The sequence below is a fragment of the Neophocaena asiaeorientalis genome, unplaced genomic scaffold (assembly GCF_003031525.2).
Source record: "Neophocaena asiaeorientalis asiaeorientalis breed wild unplaced genomic scaffold, Neophocaena_asiaeorientalis_V1.1 scaffold505, whole genome shotgun sequence".
Lineage (NCBI taxonomy): Eukaryota > Metazoa > Chordata > Mammalia > Artiodactyla > Phocoenidae > Neophocaena > Neophocaena asiaeorientalis.
In genome coordinates this window covers 3217489-3237698 of record NW_020174704.1, presented here as the reverse complement: position 1 = coordinate 3237698, position 20210 = coordinate 3217489, and the positions used below count along the sequence as shown (strand labels likewise).

The 20210-nt window shown below is 39.0% G+C and overlaps 1 protein-coding gene across 1 annotated transcript in view; it reads left to right on the top strand.

Moving 5' to 3' along the window:
- KLHL32 (kelch like family member 32) overlaps positions 1-19350 on the top strand; it is a 229614-nt gene extending 210264 nt beyond the window's left edge. The window contains exon 11 of the mRNA XM_024759311.1: positions 18024-19350. Coding sequence (XP_024615079.1) covers positions 18024-18185 — 162 coding nt within the window. The 3' untranslated portion in view covers positions 18186-19350. The remainder of the gene's footprint in view (positions 1-18023) is intronic.
- Positions 19351-20210: the final 860 nt, after the last annotated feature.

The window sequence follows — 20210 nt, the reverse complement described above, 5'->3', positions numbered from 1 at the left end:
GCCTATCCATTTCACTTAATTCTTCTTCTGGGGTTTTATCTTGTTCCTTCATTTGGAGTATGTCCCTCTGTTGCCTTGTTTTGCCTAACTTGCATTTAAAATTTTTCTGTGTCTGGTAGGTTGGTTACAGTTCCCAGCCTTGGGTAAGTGACCTTTTGTAGATGTCCTATGCATCTTGGCAGCACACACCCCTCTCATCACCAGAGCTACATGCTCTAGTGGTGCCCCTATATGGGCTGCATGGGTCCTTCTTTTGTGACAGGCTGACTGCTGTGGCTCACTGGAGGATGGAGTCAGGGTCCAGAAGACCTCAGGGCTGCTGCCTGCCCACTGGTGGATGAAGCCAGATCCTGGGCCTAACGCTGGCCTACTGGTGAGCAGAACTGAGTTCTGGGAACTGGTTGCAGGGCCCAGGGGTCCCAGAGCTATTGTCCAACCACTGGTGGCTGTGGCTAGTTCCTAACACCATTGGTTGCAGGGTCTGGGCTGTCCTGAAGCTTGTATTGGCCTGCTAATGGGCAAGGCCAGGGCCCAGCCAGTGTGAGGGCAGGGTCTGGCCTGCTGGTGGAATGGCCAGTTCCACAGGCTGCAGGGCTGTGGTTGTATTGTGGCTCATGTTCACCCCTTGGTGGTTAACAGTGGTCCTGAGACTAGAGAGGCTCACCAGAGGCTGTTGCAAGGGCCCAGGGATTTCTGGGGCTGCCCACTGTATCCCAGCATCTCTGGGTGGCGGGCCCTAGGGGCCCCATATCTAGTGTCTGTGTACTAGTTTGTAGGGCTGTGTCCTGAGCCCTCTGGTAGGCAGAGCCATGTCTGGGGAGCTCTGGGCTCAGGGAGTTTTAAGGCAGCCCTTCTGCTAATGGGTAGGGCTGTCTCTGCTCAGTTAGCTGCTTGGCCTGAGGCATCCCAGCACTGGTACCTAGTCTGTTGGGCCAGGGTAGGGCTGGGTCCTGAGGCTAAAAAGGTAGAGGGAGGATTAAAAAGTGGCACTTGCCAGCACCGGTGTCCATGAGGTAGAATGAGCTCCCCAGAATGGCCGCCTCCAGTGTCTGTGTTCACAGGGTGAGCTGCGAGATCACTCCAAGATAAGCAGGTAGTTCTGACCAAGGCTTCTTTCAAATTACTGCTTCTGCTCTGGGACCAGGAGTGTAAGACTTCATGTGCACCCTTTAAGGGTGAAGTCTCTATGTCCTCCAGCCCTCTGGCACTCCTGAAAGTAGGCGCTGCTGGCCTTCAAAGCCAAATGCTCTGGGGCTCATCTTCCCAGTGTGGGACCCCTGGGCTGGGAAATCCAGCACGGGGCTCAGACCCCTCACTCCTTTGGAAGAACTTCTGTAATTGTAATTACTCTCACCACTGTGGGTTGCCCACCTGTGGGTATAGAACTTGACTAAATCACAACTCCGCCTCTCTTATGCATCTCGGTGTGGTACCTTCTTTATATCTTTAGTTGTAGAAAGTCTTTTCTGGTAGGTTCCAGACTTTTTCATCAATGGTTTTTCTGCAAATAGTTGTAATTTTGGTGTGCCTGTGAGAGGAGGTGAGCTTAGGGTCTTCTACTGTACCATCTTGGCCAATCTCCAGAGGCAGTACACTCTTCGACATCAATCTTAGAAATATTATTTTTAATGTGTCTCTATTTCCTGGCTTCTGGAGTATCCAGGGTTGTTCCTCTGACTCTAATGTCTCCTCTTTCATTTCTAATTTATTTATTTTCTTCTTTGATTAGCAGTTTTATTATTATTATTTTTTATTGGGGTATAGTTGTTTTACAATGTTGTTAGTTTCTACTGTACAGTGAGTAGAGTTCCCTGTGCCATACAGCAGGTTCCTATTAGTTATCTATTTTATACATAGTAGTGTATATATGTCAATCCCAATCTCCCAATTCATCCCACCACCACCCCCCCACTTTCCCCTCTTGGTGTCCATACATTTGTTCTCTACATCTGTCTCTATTTCTGCCTCCCAAACTGGTTCATCTGTGCCATTTTTCTAGATTCCACATATATACATTAATATACGATAGTTGTTTTTCTCTTTCTGACTTAACTTCTAATTTATTTGAGTCCTCTCTTTTTTCCTTGGTAAGTCTAGCTACAGGTTTACCTATTTTGTTTATCTTTCAAAAGTGGCTTTAAGCTTTACTGACCTTTTCTATTGTGTTTTTATAGTTTCTATTTTGTTTATTTCCACTCTGATCTTTGTTGTTTCCTTCCTCTATTAACTTTTGGGCTTAGTTTGTTCTTCTGTATCTAGTTCCTAGTGTAAATTTAGGTTATTTATTTGAATTTTTTTTTCTTAATGTAGGTACCTCTATGATCTTCTCTCTTACAACAGCTTCTGCTGCACCCCATAAGTTTTAGTATGTTACATTACATTTTCATTTGCTTCAAGGTATTTTCTGATTTTTCTTTTGATTTCTTCTTTGACCCGTTGTTCAGTAACATGTTATTTAATCCTCACATATTTGTGAATTTTCCAGTTTTCTTCTTCTGATTCCTAATTTCATACCATTGTGGTCAGAAAGGATGTGTGATGTGATTTCAATCTTAATAAATTTAAGACTTGTTTTGTGGCCTAACATATATCCTGGGGAGTGTTCCAGAATATATTTTCCTCAAGTGTACATGGGACATTTACAAAAACCAATCATGTACTAGGGTTAAGGCTACAAAGACTTAAAAATTAAGTATTATGTATGTAGACTATAATATCTAGCTACAATATAATTAAGTTAGAACTTAAAAAGTTAGTTAAATAAACTCCTACTTTGCTAAATAACTCATGGGTTAAAGAAGTCCTAATGGAAGTTTAAAAAATACCCAGAACTTAAGGATAATAAAAACAATACATAGCAAAGCATGTGGGATACATATAGCATAAGTTAGAACATGAACCAAAAAACCCTCAAAGTAGAAGAGAGAATAATAACGATAGGAAAATAATGAAGTAGGAAACAAAAATACAGAAGAAAAAACTATCAAAGGCACAAATTAGTTCTTTGAAAAATCCTGAAACTCTTTATGGGAATCTTTAGTTAACTGAAGTCTACCTTGTACTAGAGTTTGGTCCTATCTTTTGGATAACAACAAACAAGCAAACTATTTTCTTTCAAGGAGGGCTTCCAGTCTTTCATCTGTGCATGTAGTTGTCAGTCACTGTCTTTGGGGTTTCTTTTTATTTTGTTCTTTTCAGAACTGTAGAACATTGAACTGAGCAACAGGCAGTGATCTGTAATGCTGGGACCCTGGTTTTTAAGTGGTTTGGGACCCTTCATTTGACTACTTGCTCAATAGAAGCAAGTTTGGGTTTATTAAAAAGATGCAAATTTTAAATATACGTATGGGTATATTTCTACTAATTGTAATGTTCAATTAGATGAAGGAACAGAAATCAAGATGGAATGGTCACTAATCATATACACTAATTAATGCTTCATGACTTCTGGTTGTTCCCAAACAAATCTGTCCTCAAAAGATGAAGAGGTGAGGTACATGTGTATATCTTAAACCACTGAGAATATTCTAGAGTAGCCTCAGAACTACAGTGATTCTAAAAAAGATGTGATTCTTAAATGTTTTAATCAATGCCTATGTTAGTGGAATAAATTTCATCTCTGAGACTGGACAGTAAAATATTCTACTATATTTGCTTTTTTAAAAAATTAGCATTATGAACAGTTCTGTGTTCCAGTAGTCATTTTGAAGTACCAAATCAATCAGTAATTTTGCAAATGCTGTGTTTATTCCCTTGGCTGGCACAGTAGTCTCACAAAGCACAGATAAATTTGAAAAAGGCTTTTAAGAGCCTTTATTGTTTATAGATAATAAGTTCATATAAGCATATGGATTGTCACTTAAAGAGATGCTTGGAACTAAAATCTTCATGGATAAGAGACTTTCATTTTAGTTATTCACAACTGGTTATGGGTTACATTACCATTCATTGTAAACTATGGTTGCACAATCTCAAATACTTGTTTTTTTGGTGACTGCAGAACTATTTATTTTGGTTCCACTAAAAGTAAATATGTTGGTGGTTGGAGAGACTAGCTACGTGTTCAAAAGCAAGCCGTTTCTCTACTACTTGCTGGAAGAATATCCAACAGAGAAGAAAGATGAGAGACTGGAATAGTGTTTATGAGAAGATATTGATTAGACAGTAGAAATTCCTGAGTACCTATCAGCAGGATGAAAATTACAGGAAAGAGAGGAGACAAGATGGTGGAGTAGAAAGATATGAGCTCACCTCTTCTTACAGAAATACCAAAATTACAAGTAACCGCTGAACAACCACTGACAAAAAAACACTGCAACCTACCTAAAAAGTTACCCTACATCCAAAGACAAAGAAGAAGCCACAACTAGATTGTAGGTGGGACACAACTGCGATAAAATCCAATCCCATATATGCCGGGTGTAAAATAATTATGCCACAGAAGTTCTCCTACAGGAGTGAAAGTCCTGAGTCCCACCTCAGGCCTCCCCAGCCTGGGGGTCTGGCAAAGGAAGGAGGAGGCCCCAGGAAATGTGGCTTTGAAGGCCAGCAGGGTTTGACCACAGGGATTCCACAGGATTGGGGGAAACAGAAACTCCACTCTTGGAGGGCGCATACAGGGTCTTGTGCACGTCAGGACTCAGGGAAGAAGTGGTGACCTCATGAGAGACTGGGGCAGACTTACCTGCTAGTATTATATTGGAGGGTCTCCTGCAGAGGCAGGGGGTGGCTGACTCACTGCTGGGACAAGGACGCTGGCGGTGGTAGTCTGGGGTGTACTCATTGCCGTGAGTCCTCTTGGAGGCCTCCGTTTTCTCACCAAGACCTGGCCCCAACCAACAGTCTGTAGTTCCAATGCTGGGACGTCTCAGGACAAACAACCAACAGGGCAGGAAAACAGACCCACACATCAGCAGAGGCACTTAAAGTCTTCCCGAATAAACAGGTAGCTGATAAACACACCCCCTGACATGGTCCATCCCACCAGAGGGACAAGACCAAGCACCACCCATGAGTGGGCAGGTACCAGTCCATGCCACCAGGAAGCCTGTACAAGCCTCTTAGCCTCATCCACCAGAGGGCAGACAGCAGAAGTAGGAACTACAAACATGTAGCCTGTGAAACAGAAACTGCAATCACAGAAAGTTAGACAAAATGAGACGGCAGAGGAATATGTCCCAAATAAAGGAACAAGATAAAACCCCAGAATAACAAAGTGAAGTAGAGGTAGGCAATCTACCTGAAGAAGAATTCAGAGTAATAACAGTAAAGATGATCTAAGATCTCGGAAAAAAAGAGTGGAGGCACAGATCGAGAAGATACAAGAAATATTTAACAAAGACCTAGAACTAAAGAAAAAACAAAGGGATGAACAATACAATAACTGAAATGAAAAATACACTAGAAGGAATCAATAACAGAATAACTGAGGCAGAATGGATAAGTGAGCTGGAAGACAGAATGGTAGAAATCACTGCTACAGAACAGAGTAAAGAAAATAAGAATGAAAAGAAATGAGGACAGTCTAAGAGACCTCTGGGACAACATTAAATGCACCAACATTCACATTATAGGGGTCCCAGAAGGAGAAGAGGGAAAGAAAGGGCCTGAGAAAATATTTGAAGAGATAATAGCTGACAACTTCCCTAACATGGGACAGGAAACAGTCACCCAAACCTAGGATGTGCAGAGAGTCCCAGGCAGGATAAACCCTAGGATGAACACACTGAGACACATAGTAATAAAACTGACAAAAATTGGAGACAAAGAGAAAATATTAAAAGCAACAAGGGAAAAAGCAACAGATAACATACAAGGGAACTCCCATAAGGTTATCAGCTGATTTCTGCAGAAACTCTGCAGGCCAGAAGGAGTGGCACCATATATTTAAAGTGATGAAAGGGAAGAACCTACAACCAAGAATACTCTAACCAGCAAAGCTCGCATTCAGATTGGACAGAGAAATCAAAAACTTCACAGAGAAGCAAAACCTAAGAGAATTCAGCACCACCAGACCAGCTTTGTAAACACTGCTAAAGGAAATTCTCTAGGTGGAAAAGAAAAGGCCACAACTAGAAACAAGAAAATTATGAGGGGAAAGCTCACCGGTAAAGGCAAACATACAGTAAAGGTAGGAAATCATCTGCACACAAATACGATATCAAAACCAGCAACTGTGAGAAGAGGAGAGCACAAAAGCAGGATATTGGATATCCATTTGAAATTAAAAGACCAGCAACTTAAAACAATCTTGTTTATATATAGATGGCTGTATCAAAACCTCATGGTAACTGCCAACCAAAAATCTACAATACATACACACACAAAAAAGAAAAAGGAATCCAAATAAAACCCTGAAGGCAGTCATCAAATCACAAGAGAAGAGAACAGAAGAGGAAGGGAAGAAAAAAGACCTACAAAAACAAATCCAAAACAATTAACAAAATGGCAGTAAGAACGTACGTATTGTACAGGGTTGAAGATGGCGGAGTAGAAGGACGTGCTCTCACTCCCTCTTGCAAGAGCACCGGAATCACAACTAACTGCTGAACAATTATTGATAGGAAGACACTGGAGCTCACCAAAAAAGATACCCCACATTCAAAGACAAAGGAGAAGCCACAATGAGACTGTAGGAGAGGCGCAATCACAGTAAAATCAAATCCCATAACTGCTGGGTGGGGGACTCACAAACTGGAGAACACTTATACCACAGAGTCCACCCACTGCAGTGAAGGTTCTGAGCCCCACATCAGGCTTCCCAACCTGGGGGTCCAGCAACGGGAGGAGGAATTGCTAGAGAATCAGACTTTGAAGGTGAGCAGGATTTGATTGCAGGACTTTGACAGGAATGGGGGAAACAGAGACTCCACGCTTGGACGGCATACACAAAGTAGTGTGCGCATCAGGACCCAGGGGAAGTAGCAGTGACCCCACAGGAGACTGAACCAGACTTACCTGCTAGTGTTGGAGGGTATGCTGCAGAGGCGGGGGGTGGCTGTGTCTCACCATAAGGACAGGGACACTGGCAGTAAAAGTTCTGTAAGTACTCCTTGGTGTGAGCACTCCCAGATGCCACCATTAGCCCCAACAAAGAGCCCAGGTAGGCTCCAGTGTTGGGTCACCTCAGGCCAAACCAACAGGGAGGGAACCCAGCCCCACCCATCAGCAGACAAGCAGATTAAAGTTTTACTGAGCTCTGCCCACCAGAGCAACAGCCAGCTCTACCCACCACCCGTCCCTCCCATCAGGCAACTTGCACAAGCCTCTTAGATAGCCTCATCCACTAGAGGGCAGACAGCAGAAGCAAGAAGAACTACAGTCCTGCAGCCTGTGGAACAAAAACCACATTCACAGAAAGACAAGATGAAAAGGCAGAGGGCTATGTACCAGATGAAGGAACAAGGTAACACCCTAGAAAAACAACTAAATAAAGTGGAGGTAGTCAACCTTCCAGAAAAAGAATTCAGAATCATGATAGTGAAGATGATCCAGAACCTCGGAAGAAGAATGGAGGCAAAGATAAAGAAGATGCAAGAAACGCTTAACAAAGACCTAGAAGAATTAAAGAACAAACAGAGATGAACAATACAATAACTAAAATGAAAAACACACTAGAAGGAATCAATAGCAGAATAACTGAGGCAGAAGAACAGATAAATGACCTGGAAGACAGAATGGTGGAATTCACCGCCACAGAACAGAATAAAGAAAAAAGAAAGAAAAGAAATGAAGACAGCCTAAGAGACCACTGGGACAACATTAAATGCACCAACATTCGCATTATAGGGGTCCCAGAAGGAGAAGACAGAGAGAAAGGACCAGAGAAAATATTTGAAGAGATTATAGTCATAAACTTCCCTAATATGGGAAAGGAAATAGCCACCCAAGTCCAGGAAGCAACGAGAGTCCCATACAGGATAAACCCAAGGAGAAGCACGTCAGGACACATAGTAATAAAATGGCAACAGTAAAAGACAAAGAAAAATTATTGAAAGCAGCAAGGGAAAAATGACAAATAACATACAAGGGAACTCCCATAAGGTTAACTGATTTCTCAGCAGAAACTCTACAAGCCAGAAGGGAGTGGCAGAATCCAACAACACATTAAAAGGACCATACACCATTTATCCCAGGGATGCAAGGATTCTTCAATATATGCAAATAAATCAATGTGATACACCATTTTAAGAAACTGAAGAATAAAAACCATCTGATCATCTCAATAGATGCAGAAAAAGCTTTTGATAAGTTTCAACACCCATTTATAATAAAAACTCTCCAGAAAGTGGGCACAGAGGGAACCTACCTCAACATAATAAAGGCCATATATGACAAACCCACAGCAAACATCATTCTCAATGGTGAAAAACTGAAAGCATGTCCTCTAAGGTCAGGAACAAGACAAGGATGTCCACTCTCACCACTATTATTCAGCATAGTTTTGGAAGTCCTAGCCACATCAATCAGAGAAGAAAAAGAAGTAAAAGGAATACAAATTGGAAAAAAAGAAGTAAAACTGTCACTCTTTGCAGATGACATGATACTATACATAGAGAATCCTAAAGATGCCACCAGAAAACTACTAGAGGTAATCAGTGAATTTGGTAAAGTTGCAGGATACAAAATTAATGCACTGAAATCTCTTACATTCCTACACACTAAAAACAAAAGATCAGAAAGTGAAATTAAGGAAACAATCCCATTCACCATGGCAACAAAAAGAATAAAATACCTAGAAATAAACCCTCCTAAGGAGGTAGAAGACTTGTACTCAGGAAACTATAAGACACTGATGAAAGAAATCAAAAACGACACAAACAGATGGAGAGATATACCATGTTCTTGGATTGGAAGAATCAATATTGTGAAAATGACTATACTACCCAAAGCAATCTACAGATTCAATGCAATCCCTATCAAATTACCAATGGCATTTTTTATAGAACTAGAAGAAAAAAATCTTAAAATTTGTATGGAGACACAAAAGACCCTGAATAGCCAAAGCAGTCTTGAGGGAAAAAAATGGAGCTGGAGGAATCAGACTCCCTGACTTTAGACTATACTACAAAGCTACAGTAATCAAGACAATATGGTACTGTCACAATAACAGAAATACAGATCAATGGTACAGGATAGAAAGCCCAGAGATAAACCCACGCACCTATTGTCAACTAATCTATGACAAAGGAGTCAAGGATATACAATGGAGAAAAGACAGTCGGGGAAAACTGGACAGCTACATGTAAAAGAATGAAATTAGAACACTCCCTAACACCACACAAAAAAACAAACTCTAAACAGATTAGAGACCTAAATGCAACTGGACACTATAAAACTCTTAGAGGAAAATATATGAAGAACACTCTTTGACATAAGTCACATCAAGATCGTTTTTGATCCACCTCCTAGAGTAATGGAAATAAAAACAAAATTAAACAAATGGGACCTAATGAAACAAAAGCTTTTGCAAAGCAAAAGAAACTACAAACAAGACGAAAAGACAACTCTCAGAATGGGAGAAAATATTTGCAAATGAATCAGTGGACAAAGGATTCATCTTCAAAATATATAAACAGCTCATGCAGCTCAATATTAAAAAAACAAACAACCTGATCGAAAAATGGGTAGAAGACCTGAATAGACATTTCTCCAAAGAAGACATACAGATGGCCGAGAAGCACATGAAAAGCTGCTCAACATCACTAATTATTAGAGAAATGCAAATCAAAACTACAATGAGGTATCACCTCACACCAGTCAGAATGGGCATCATCAGAAAATCTACAAACAACAAATGCTGGAGAGGGTGTGGTGAATAGGGAACCCTCTTGCACTGTTGGTGGGAATGTAAATTGATACAGCCACCTTGGAGAACAATATGGAAGGAAGTTCCTTAAAAAACTAAAAACAGAACTACCATATGACCCATCAATCCCACTACTGGGCATATACCCAGAGAAAACCATAATTCAAAAAGACACATGCACCCCAATGTTCATTGCAGCACTATTTACAATAGCCAGGTTATGGAAGCAACCTAAATGCCCATCGACAGACGAATGGACAAAGAAGATGTGGTATATATATATACAATGGAATATTACTCCACCATAAAAAGGAATGAAATTGGGTCATTTTTAGAGACGTGGATGAATCTAGAGACTGTCATACAGAATGAAGTAAGTCAGAAAGAGAAAAATATCGTATATTAACGCATATGTGTGGAATCTAGAAAAATGGTACAGATGAACCAGTTTGCAGGACAGAAACTGAGACACAGATGTAGAGAACAAACGTATGGACACCCAGGGGGGAAAGTGACAGGGGGTGGTGGTGTGATGAATATGGAGATTGGGATTGACATGTATACATTGATGTGTATAAAATGGACGACTAAAAAGAACCTGTTGTATAAAGAAATAAAGTTGAAAAAAAAAAGAACATATATATCGACGATTACCTTAAATGTAGATTAGATGCTCCACCCAAAAGACACAGATTGACTGAATGGATACAAAAAGAAAACTCATATATATGCTGTCTACAAGAGACCTTCTTCAGATCTAGGGACACATACAGACTGAAAGTAAGAGGATGCAAAAATGTATTCCATGCAAATGCAACTCAAAAGAAAGCTGGAGGGCTTAAAAAAAAAAAAAAAAAAAAAAAAGAGAAATCTGGAGTAGCAGTATTCATATCACACAAAATACATTTTAAGATAAAGATTGCTATAGGAGACAAAGAAGGACACTACATAATGATGAAGGGATCAATGCCAGAAAAAGATATAGCAACTGTAAATATATATGCACCCAACATAGGAGAACCTCAATTTATAAGGCAAATACTAACAGCCATAAAAAGGGAAATCAACAATAATACTGGGAGACTTTCACACCCCACTTTCATCAATCGACAGATTATCCACACAGAAAATCAATAAGGAAAACACAGGTTTAAATGACACATTAGATCAGATGCACTTAATTGATATTTATAGAGCATTCCATGCAAAAGCAGCAGAGTACACATTCTTTTCAAGTGCACATGGAACACTCTCCAGGATTGAGCACATGCTGGGCCAGAAAACGAGCCTTGGTAAATTCAATAAAATTGAAATCGTATCAAGCATCTTCTCTGACCACAACACTATGAGATTAGAAATCAACTACAAGAAAAAAAAAAACACTGTGAAAACCACAAATATGTGGAAACTAAACAATATGCTACTAAACAACCAATGGATCACTGAAGAAATCAAAGAGGAAATAAAAAAATACCTAGAGACAAATGAAAATGAAAACATGATGATCCAAAACCTATGGGACACAGCAAAAGCACTTCTAAGAGGGAAGTTTATAGTGATACAAGAAAAAATCTCAAACAACTTAGTCTTACACCTAAAGCAACTAGAGAAAGAAAAACAAAACCCAAGGTTAGTAGAAGGAAAGGAATCATAAAGATCAAAGCAGAAATAAATGAAATAAGAGATGAAGAAAACAACAGAAAAGATCAATGAATCTAAAAGCTGGTTTTTTGAAAAGATAAAGTTGAAAAACTTTAGCTAGACTCATCAAGAAAAAGAGGGACAGGGCTCAAATCAATAAAATAAGAAATGAAAAAGTTACAGTGGGCACCTCAGAAATACAAAGGATCATAAGAGATTACTACAGGCAGCTATGTGTCAATAAAATAGATAACCTGGAAGAAATGGACAAACTCTTAGAAATGTACAACCTCCCAAAACTAGATCAGAAAGAAATAGAAAATATGAACAGACCAATCCAAAGTACTGCAATTGAAACTGTGATTTAAAAAATCCCAACAAACAGAAGTCCAGGACCAGATAGCTTCACAGGCAAATTCTACCAAACATTTAGAGAAGAGTTAACACCTATCCTTCTGAAACTATTCCAAAAAAATCGTAGTGGAAGGAACACTTCCAAGTTCATTCTACGAGGCCACCATCACCCTGATACCAAAACCAGATAAAGTTATCACAAAATATAGAAAATTACAGGCCAATATCACTGATGAACATAGATGCAAAAATCCTCAACAAAATACTAGCAAATCAAATCAAACAATACATTAAAAGGATCATACACCATGATCAAATGTACACCATGATTTACTCCAGGGATGCAAGGATTCTTCAATATATCCAAATCAATCAGTGTAATATAGCACATCAACAAACTGAATAAAAACCATATGATCATCTCTATAGATGCAGAAAAAGCTTTTGACAAAATTCAACACCCATTTATGATAAAAACTCTCCAGAAAGTGGGCATAGAGGGAACATACCTCAACATAATAAAGGCCATATTTGACCAACCTACAGCTAACATCATGCTCGACAGTGAAAAGCTGAAAGCATTTCCTCTAAGATCAGGAACAGGACAAGGATGCCCACTCTTGCCACTATTAGTCAACATAGTTTTGGAAATCCTAGCCATGGCATTCAGAGAAGAAAAAGAAATAAAAGGAATCCAGATTGGAAAAGAAGTAAAACTGTCACTGTTTGCAGATGACATGATATTATACATAGAAAATCTAAAGACGCTACCAGAAAACTACAAGAGCTCATCAATGAAATGGGTAAAGTTGCAGGATACAAAATTAATACACAGAAATCGTTTGCATTCCTATACACTAACAATGAAAGATCAGAAAGAGAAATTAAAAAAAAATTCATTTACCATAGCATCAAAAAGAATAAAATACCTAGGAATAAGCCTACCTAAGGAGGCAACAGACCTGCACTCTAAAAACTATAAGATGCTGATAAAAGAAATCAAAGATAACACGAACAGATGGAAAGATATACCATGTTCTTGGATTGGAACAATCAATATTGTCAAAATGACTGTACTACCCAAGGCAATCTTCAGGTTCAGTGCAATCTCTATCAAATTACCAATGGTATTCTTCACAGAACTAGAACAAAAAAACTTAAAATTTGCGTGGAGACACAAAAGACCCCAAATAGCCAAAGCAATCTTGAGAAAGAAAAATGGAGCTGGAGGAATCAGATTCCCTGACTTCAGACTGTACTACAAAGCTACAGTTCAAAACAGTATGGTAGTGGCACAAAAACAAATATAGATCCATGGAACAGGATAAAAAGCTCAGAAATAAACCCACGAACCTATGGTCAATTAATATACGATAAAGGTGGCAAGAATATACAATGGAGAAAGGACATTCTCTTCAGTAAATGGTGCTGGGAAAACTGGACAGCTACATGCAAAAAAAAAATGAAATTAGAATATTCTTTAACACCATACACAAAAATAAACTCAAAATGGATTAAAGACCTAAATGTAAGACTCGAGACTATAAAACTCTTACAGGAAAACATAGGCAGAACACGCTTTTACATAAATCACTGCAATAGCTTTTTTGATCCGTCTCCTAGAGTAATGGAAATAAACACAAACAAATGGAACCTAGTTAAACTCAAAAGCTTTTGCACAGCAAAGGAAACCATAAACAAAACGAAAAGACAACCCGTAGAATGGGAGAAAATATTTGCAAATGATGTGGCCAACAAGGGGTTAATCTCCAAAATTTTCAAACAGCTCATGTGGCTCAATATCAAAAAACAAACAACCCAATCAAAAAATGGGCAGAAGGGGCTTCCCTGGTGGCGCAGTGGTTGAGAGTCCGCCTGCCGATGCAGGGGACACGGGTTCGTGCCCTGGTCTGGGAAGATTCCACATGCCACAGAGCGGCTGGGCCCGTGAGCCATGGCCGCTGAGTCTGCGCGTCCGGAGCCTGTGCTCTGCAACGGGAGAGGCCACAACAGTGAGAGGCCCGCGTACCACACACAAAAAAAATCTAGAAACAGTAAATGCTGTAAAGAGTGTGGAGAAAAGGTAACCCTCCTACACCATTGGTGGGAGTGTAAATTGATACAGCCACTATGGAGAACAGTACTGAGGCTCCTTAAAAAACTAAAAGTAGAGCTGCCATGGGATCCGGCAATCCCACTCCTGGGCATAAATCTGGAGAAAACATGGTTCGAAGGGATACATGCCCCCATTATTCACTGCAATACTGTTTACGATAGCTAAGACATGGAAGCAACCTAAATGTTCATTGACAGTTGAATGGACAAAGATGTGGTACATATATACAATGGAATATTACTCAGCCATTAAAAAGAATGAAATAATGCCATTTGCAGCAATATGGATGGACCTGGAGACTATCATACTAAGTGAAGTAAGTCAGACAGAGAAAGACAAATATATGATATCACTTATATGTGGAATCTAAAAGAAATGATACAAATGAACTTATTTACAAAACAAAAACAGACTCACAGAGTACAAACTTATGGTCACCAGGGACGAAGGGAGGGGGAGGGATAGATTGGGAGTTTAGGGCTGACATGTCCACACTGCTATATTTAAAATAGATAACCAACAAGGACCTACTGTATAGCACAGGGAACTTTGATCAAGTCTGTAAGAACCTAAATGGGAAAAGAATTTGATAAATAATAGATACATGTATATGTATAACTGAATCACTTTGCTGTATACCTGAAACTAACACATTGTTAATTAACTATAACTCCAATAATAAAATAAAAATTAAAAAAAATATTTTAAGCTCCAAAGTATTGAATAAATTCTGAGATGTGATTTGTGAGGAAAAAAAAAAAAGAAAATTACAGGTCAGAGTGGTGGAGAAAATAGTATAGATGTTAAAAATATCAAAGTTTAAATTTTTCATAGTTACAAATCTATAGTATTCTTGGATTCTAAGTGCACTGCTGGCTAAGATTAATGAAGGTCACACTTAAATAGTTCACAGATTGGTCTGTTAACATCCAGAAGGACTAAAGTAATTTTCTTTGGTCTTGAAAATACCAGCCAATAACCTCTCTCATTAGACTGACCCTTCTGGATTCTAATCAAAGCTTATTTAACTGTCATTTGTGGGATTCAGCCACAAGCCTGTCAAATGTTGAGAAAGCATACTGTTCAATTTTTTTCTGCTACTTGATTTAGCACAGACTATCTGATCCATTTCAAGGGCAACCCAAATAAGAGAAAGGCTGAGGTGCTCTTAAATTAATACTTGTTCAAAGATGGAGATTTGGACTTGTTAATAATACTGACCCATGTAAAATATTAAAAAATAGATTCCTGAGGAAAGTCAGGTGCTCTTCTTTACTCAGTGGGTGTGTAAGCAAACGTCTGGCACGGAGGTTGACTCTAATCTGGACGCTGTGGATGACGAGCAGCAGGTAAAGGAACAGCTGCCTAAGTGTGCAAGTGATTAGTCTGTGTTGCCAGATCACCTCCACTGCTCTTCATTTATGATTACTTCTTTTTGGCTGGAGGATATGCTGCCAAGCTGGCACCTCCTTCTCCCATATTCCTTCTTTCTGCCAGTTTACAGGGGAGTGTTTTGGAGAAAAACTGCCAGCACTTCCTTGCACATCTTACAGATTAAATAAATTGCATCTGCTTAACACACACAGCCTCTGTTGGCCCAGGGAACCAGACAAGCTGTTTGGACAGTGACCTCAACTGATATTTTGTGTTCTAGAAATGTATTCAGTTGAGGAGGGGATATCACGAATGGCATGAAAACCTTGCTCTTTCTTGGGTTGCAAACTTGAGCCCAAGTACTGGCTCCACCACCACTTACTAGCTGTGTGATCCTGAGCAAGTCATTGAACATTCTTTGTATCTCAATTTTCTTCTCTGTAACCTGAACAATAATCTTATTTGAGGTAAATATTGAAAGACCTCTACTTCCTTATTTAATGAAATACTAGTCAAAATCCCACTGTAATTTTCCTTTTTCTCACAGGGTGGGGGAGTAATACTTGTCAAATTGATCTTGAAGTTTCTCCAGGAAAGGAAAAATACAAGAAGAACCAAGAAATGCTTGAAAATGAATGGGGGAGACATGCCCTACCCAGTCAAAATAACTAAATGTGGTACTGCGGGAAGGTACATAAATCAATGAAAGAGAGAACAAAGAAAAATGTATATGTTGCATATACTAGAGCTATTTAAAATTAATAGTGACAGGGCATATTGTTCAATAAATGGGATGGGACAGCTAAATGTCCATTTGGGAAAAAAAGCTACAAGGTTTGATATTTTATTCTAGGCTTTAGTTATTTCCTCCTTTATGAGCTTGGATCCCAAAATCTCAAGGGCTTCTTTCATCTAAAATAATGCATTATTACATTAAAGGCTTAAGAATTATCTACTTAGAGCAGGACTTCCCTGGTGGCTCAGTGGTTAAGAATCCACCTGCCAATGCAGGGGACACAGGTTTGTTCCCACATGCTGTGGAGCAACTAAGCCCATGCACCACAACTACTGAGCCTGCGCTCTAGAGCCCGTGAGCCACAGCTACTGAGCCCGCATGCCACAACTACTGAAGCCCACACGCCTAGAGCCTGTGCTCCACAACAAACAAGATAAGCCACCACAATGAGAAGCCTGCGCACTGTAACGAAGAGTAAGCCCCGCTCGCCATAACTAGAGGAAGCCTGCATGCAGCAACGAAGACCCAACACAGCCAAAAATAAATAAATTAATTAATTAATTAATTAAAAAAAAAGAATTATCTACTTAGGTGACAGATGAAGGCATGAGAGTGGACAAGAGCATTGAAGAAGACTACCAAGGGGTCTGTGGTTGGAATATTGGGGCATACCTACATTTAGGATGGGGATGGAAGAAGTGGACCAAAGGTGGCCTGCGTCAATGACCAACTTATTTTCTTAAGGTCATAGAACCCAAGGGAGGAAGGTTTTAAACAAAGGTAGCTCGGTCGGTGCTCTGTGGTGACCTAGATGGGTGGGATGCAGGGGGAGGGAGGTCCAAAAGGGAGGGGATATATGTATACATACAGCTGGTTTGCCTCGGTGTACAGCAGAAACAAAACATTGTAAAGCAATTATACTCCAATAAAACATTAATTTAAAAAAATGAAGGTTGAGGAAGGTCATATGAAAAGAGGTTAAGATGATTGAAGGCTGGAAGGAACATTATGGGTTAGACACGTAGGACATGACCAACTTTCCTCAAGAAAGAATTTTCCTAGTAGTAAGATTAAACCAGGGGCTTCCCTGGTGGCGCAGTGGTTGAGAGTCCGCCTGCCGATGCAGGGGACACGGGTTCGTGCCCCGGTCTGGGAAGATCCCACATGCCGCGGAGCGGCTGGGCCCCGTGAGCCATGGCCACTGAGCCTGTGCGTCCGGAGCCTGTGCTCCACAACGGGAGAGGCCACAACAGTGAGAGGCCCGCGTACCGCAAAAAAAAAAAAAAAAGATTAAACCAGCTTTCCTCAAGAAAGGAAATGACCAGCTTTCCTCAAGAAAGAATTTCCCTAGTAGTAAGATTAAACCAGAATCAGTGAGGTGACAGCAGGCACACACTAACAAAGGATTCTGTCCATATGTGGAAAGAGGTAGAACTCCAGCTTAATGGGGAAATAACTGGGGAAGAATTTCCAGAAGCAACTGATTTTTTTGAACCTGCTACTAAGCTATAATACTCTATGTGCTAGACACTGAGCTGTATGTCACTAATTTCCAGAGCAAAGCTGCAAGGTCAATGTTGTTTTCACCTTACAGGTGAGGATTTGTAAGCCAGCATACAAACAACACGTACTAACTAGTTTGGGCTAGTTACTTAAGCAGTCTAAGGCAGTTTTATTAAAGGAGGATAATGCTACCTACACCTTGACACTGTTCTGAAGATTAAATTATCAAATTATATATCTATGTATATACAAACGTAACATACATATCTATGTATGTACAAACGTGTAGAAACACAAACAGAAATGTGTAGAATAGCATTTTGTAGGAACTTAATACATATTCCTGGTACCATACTTGAGAAAAATAGCAATGCGTAAGGTATAGTCATGGTGGCATAACTGAATTTAACTGCAGGCTTTCTTTTATGTGTACCCAGCTTTATTTTGAACCACCACCTTTAACGTACAGGTTTCTCCTCTTCTTTTGTTAGGTATTGGATGTGAGTAGAGAAGGCAAAGAAGAAGTATTCTACGGGCCTACACTTCCTTTTGCTTCCAATGGAATAGCAGCATGCTTCCTCCCAGCTCCGTATTTCACATGCCCTAACCTTCAAACTCTTCAAGTGCCTCATCACAGGATTGGCACCATCTGAAAAGCCAGTGCTCTCTTAACAACCAGCATGAACACGAGGAAGAAACAGGCCTGACTTTTGGATACTGGGCATGAAAATACTCAGTGCTCAATGCTTCCTTGTTTTGTTTTCTAGATCTTCTGTTCAGATAAACATTAGCAAAAAATGAACAGTTTTCTAAAATACACATTATTGAAAACGCTTGTCACGCTTCTCAGTGTGTGTCAATATACAGTACAATATGTATGACTTTTATGGTGGTGTAGCTTAGTGCTAACTTAATGGTCCATGGATCTTTTAAGCATTCTTTGTACACTTTGTCTAATCAGTGCTGTCCAGGACATTACCCTCTTAGTAAGGCAGTTTATTCCACAAGTACTGCCATCAATGATCTTAAAAAAAAATTGTCAGTACTTAATCTCTTTACTACTTAAGCCTGGGATTGTAATTTTTCTTTTAAAAATTTAACATTATACAGCCCTGCTGTATAAGTAGAGGCTCATCATTATGACATCATAAATTTTTAAATGCCATATTTTATTCAAGGTAATACAAATAATAGAAGTACACCGGAACAGCAGATGGAATACCCAGATTTTTCACCTTGGTTGCTCTGTTACCTTGGGCCAGGAGCTTAACTTTACATTGCTTCAGTTTTCTCACTTTTTAAGTAGGGCAATTATTGATTTCCATATTAATTCAGAAGAATGTTTTAAGGATTAGGCAAATGCTCTGAAGTACTTTGCCTAAGAAAAAAAAATGTCACTCAAATTACAAGGTATTTTACTGTTGGTTAGAACCTTGTAACTGAAAAAGATTATTTTTGAAGTTTAAAAATTACTAGATAGAACTTGGAACACAAGCTATGAGATAAATGATTCTGAAAAGCATGTGAAAGAGACATGCTAATTATGAAAAAGGGAGTTTACTAAAGCCAAAGATTCCTAAACTTGTATAAACACTTGCCTCAAATAATAAGTCTCTCAAACATTTCATCTAAGCTCATTTAGTGAAAAATGACATTTTAAAGCTCAGAAAAAATTAGTTGTACTAATTTCGGTACCATAAAGTGCTCTGACATAAATTTGAACCTAGTATCAGTAGTTCTGATAAAAGTTTTTCCACTTTCTTAAAGGTTATGTCAATCTTGAGCACTTGTGGGATTCTTCTCTACCACCAATACATATTTTATTACTACCATTTTTAATAATGCATGAGAATTTTTTTAGGCTAGGTTTTTGGATTTGCTTTGTCTATAACAAAAAATAAAAAATAAAACAACTCAATAATCGTATTTGAACATAAATTCAACAAGTATAACATGAGTTTTTCCCCTTAATCTTGTTAGGATAAGTCACCTTTATTAAAAGGAAGATTTTACTTTTTTTCCTTAGTTTTATCATTCAGCAATCCTTGTCTTAATGGGAAATTGTCATTTTATTCATGTAACCACTTTTAGTAATCAGAAGTGAAAAAAAATATTTTTATTCCTAAATATAGAATTCATTAACTTTATATGATACCTAAAACATTAATTAAAAAAAAATATATATATATATAAATAAAACTTTTGGTTATTTAGATTAAAGGCCAGGAAGGGAGACTAGGGGTAAGAAAAAAATGGTAAATTTTTAAAAGAACAGATTTTGTTGACACAAACAAAAAGCCTTAAGAATATCTGTACAGTTCTGAACAGTGAAAATTGATAATTGACATTTAGAAGGGAAACAGAGAGTCTCTTTAAAAGGTATAAACCATCTAAATTAAGTTTTTAAAATGCCTTACCATGTCAGGAAAATGGTCTCCAGCATTTCAGAAATCTTTTCAACAAGGACCTAAACAAGAATTTCAGATTTACTAAAATTTCTACTTGACACACAGATTTTCCATCCAGTAGTTTTACCTTTTAAAACAATCTATTTTTAATCCCAGACTCTCTACCCAATTAATGAAAGGGAAGGTCTAAAAGTGAACTTGCTTGAATGATAAACAGAAAGGCAGCCCGAGATTATTGTAATTTCTGTGTACACTTCTATTTATTTAAAA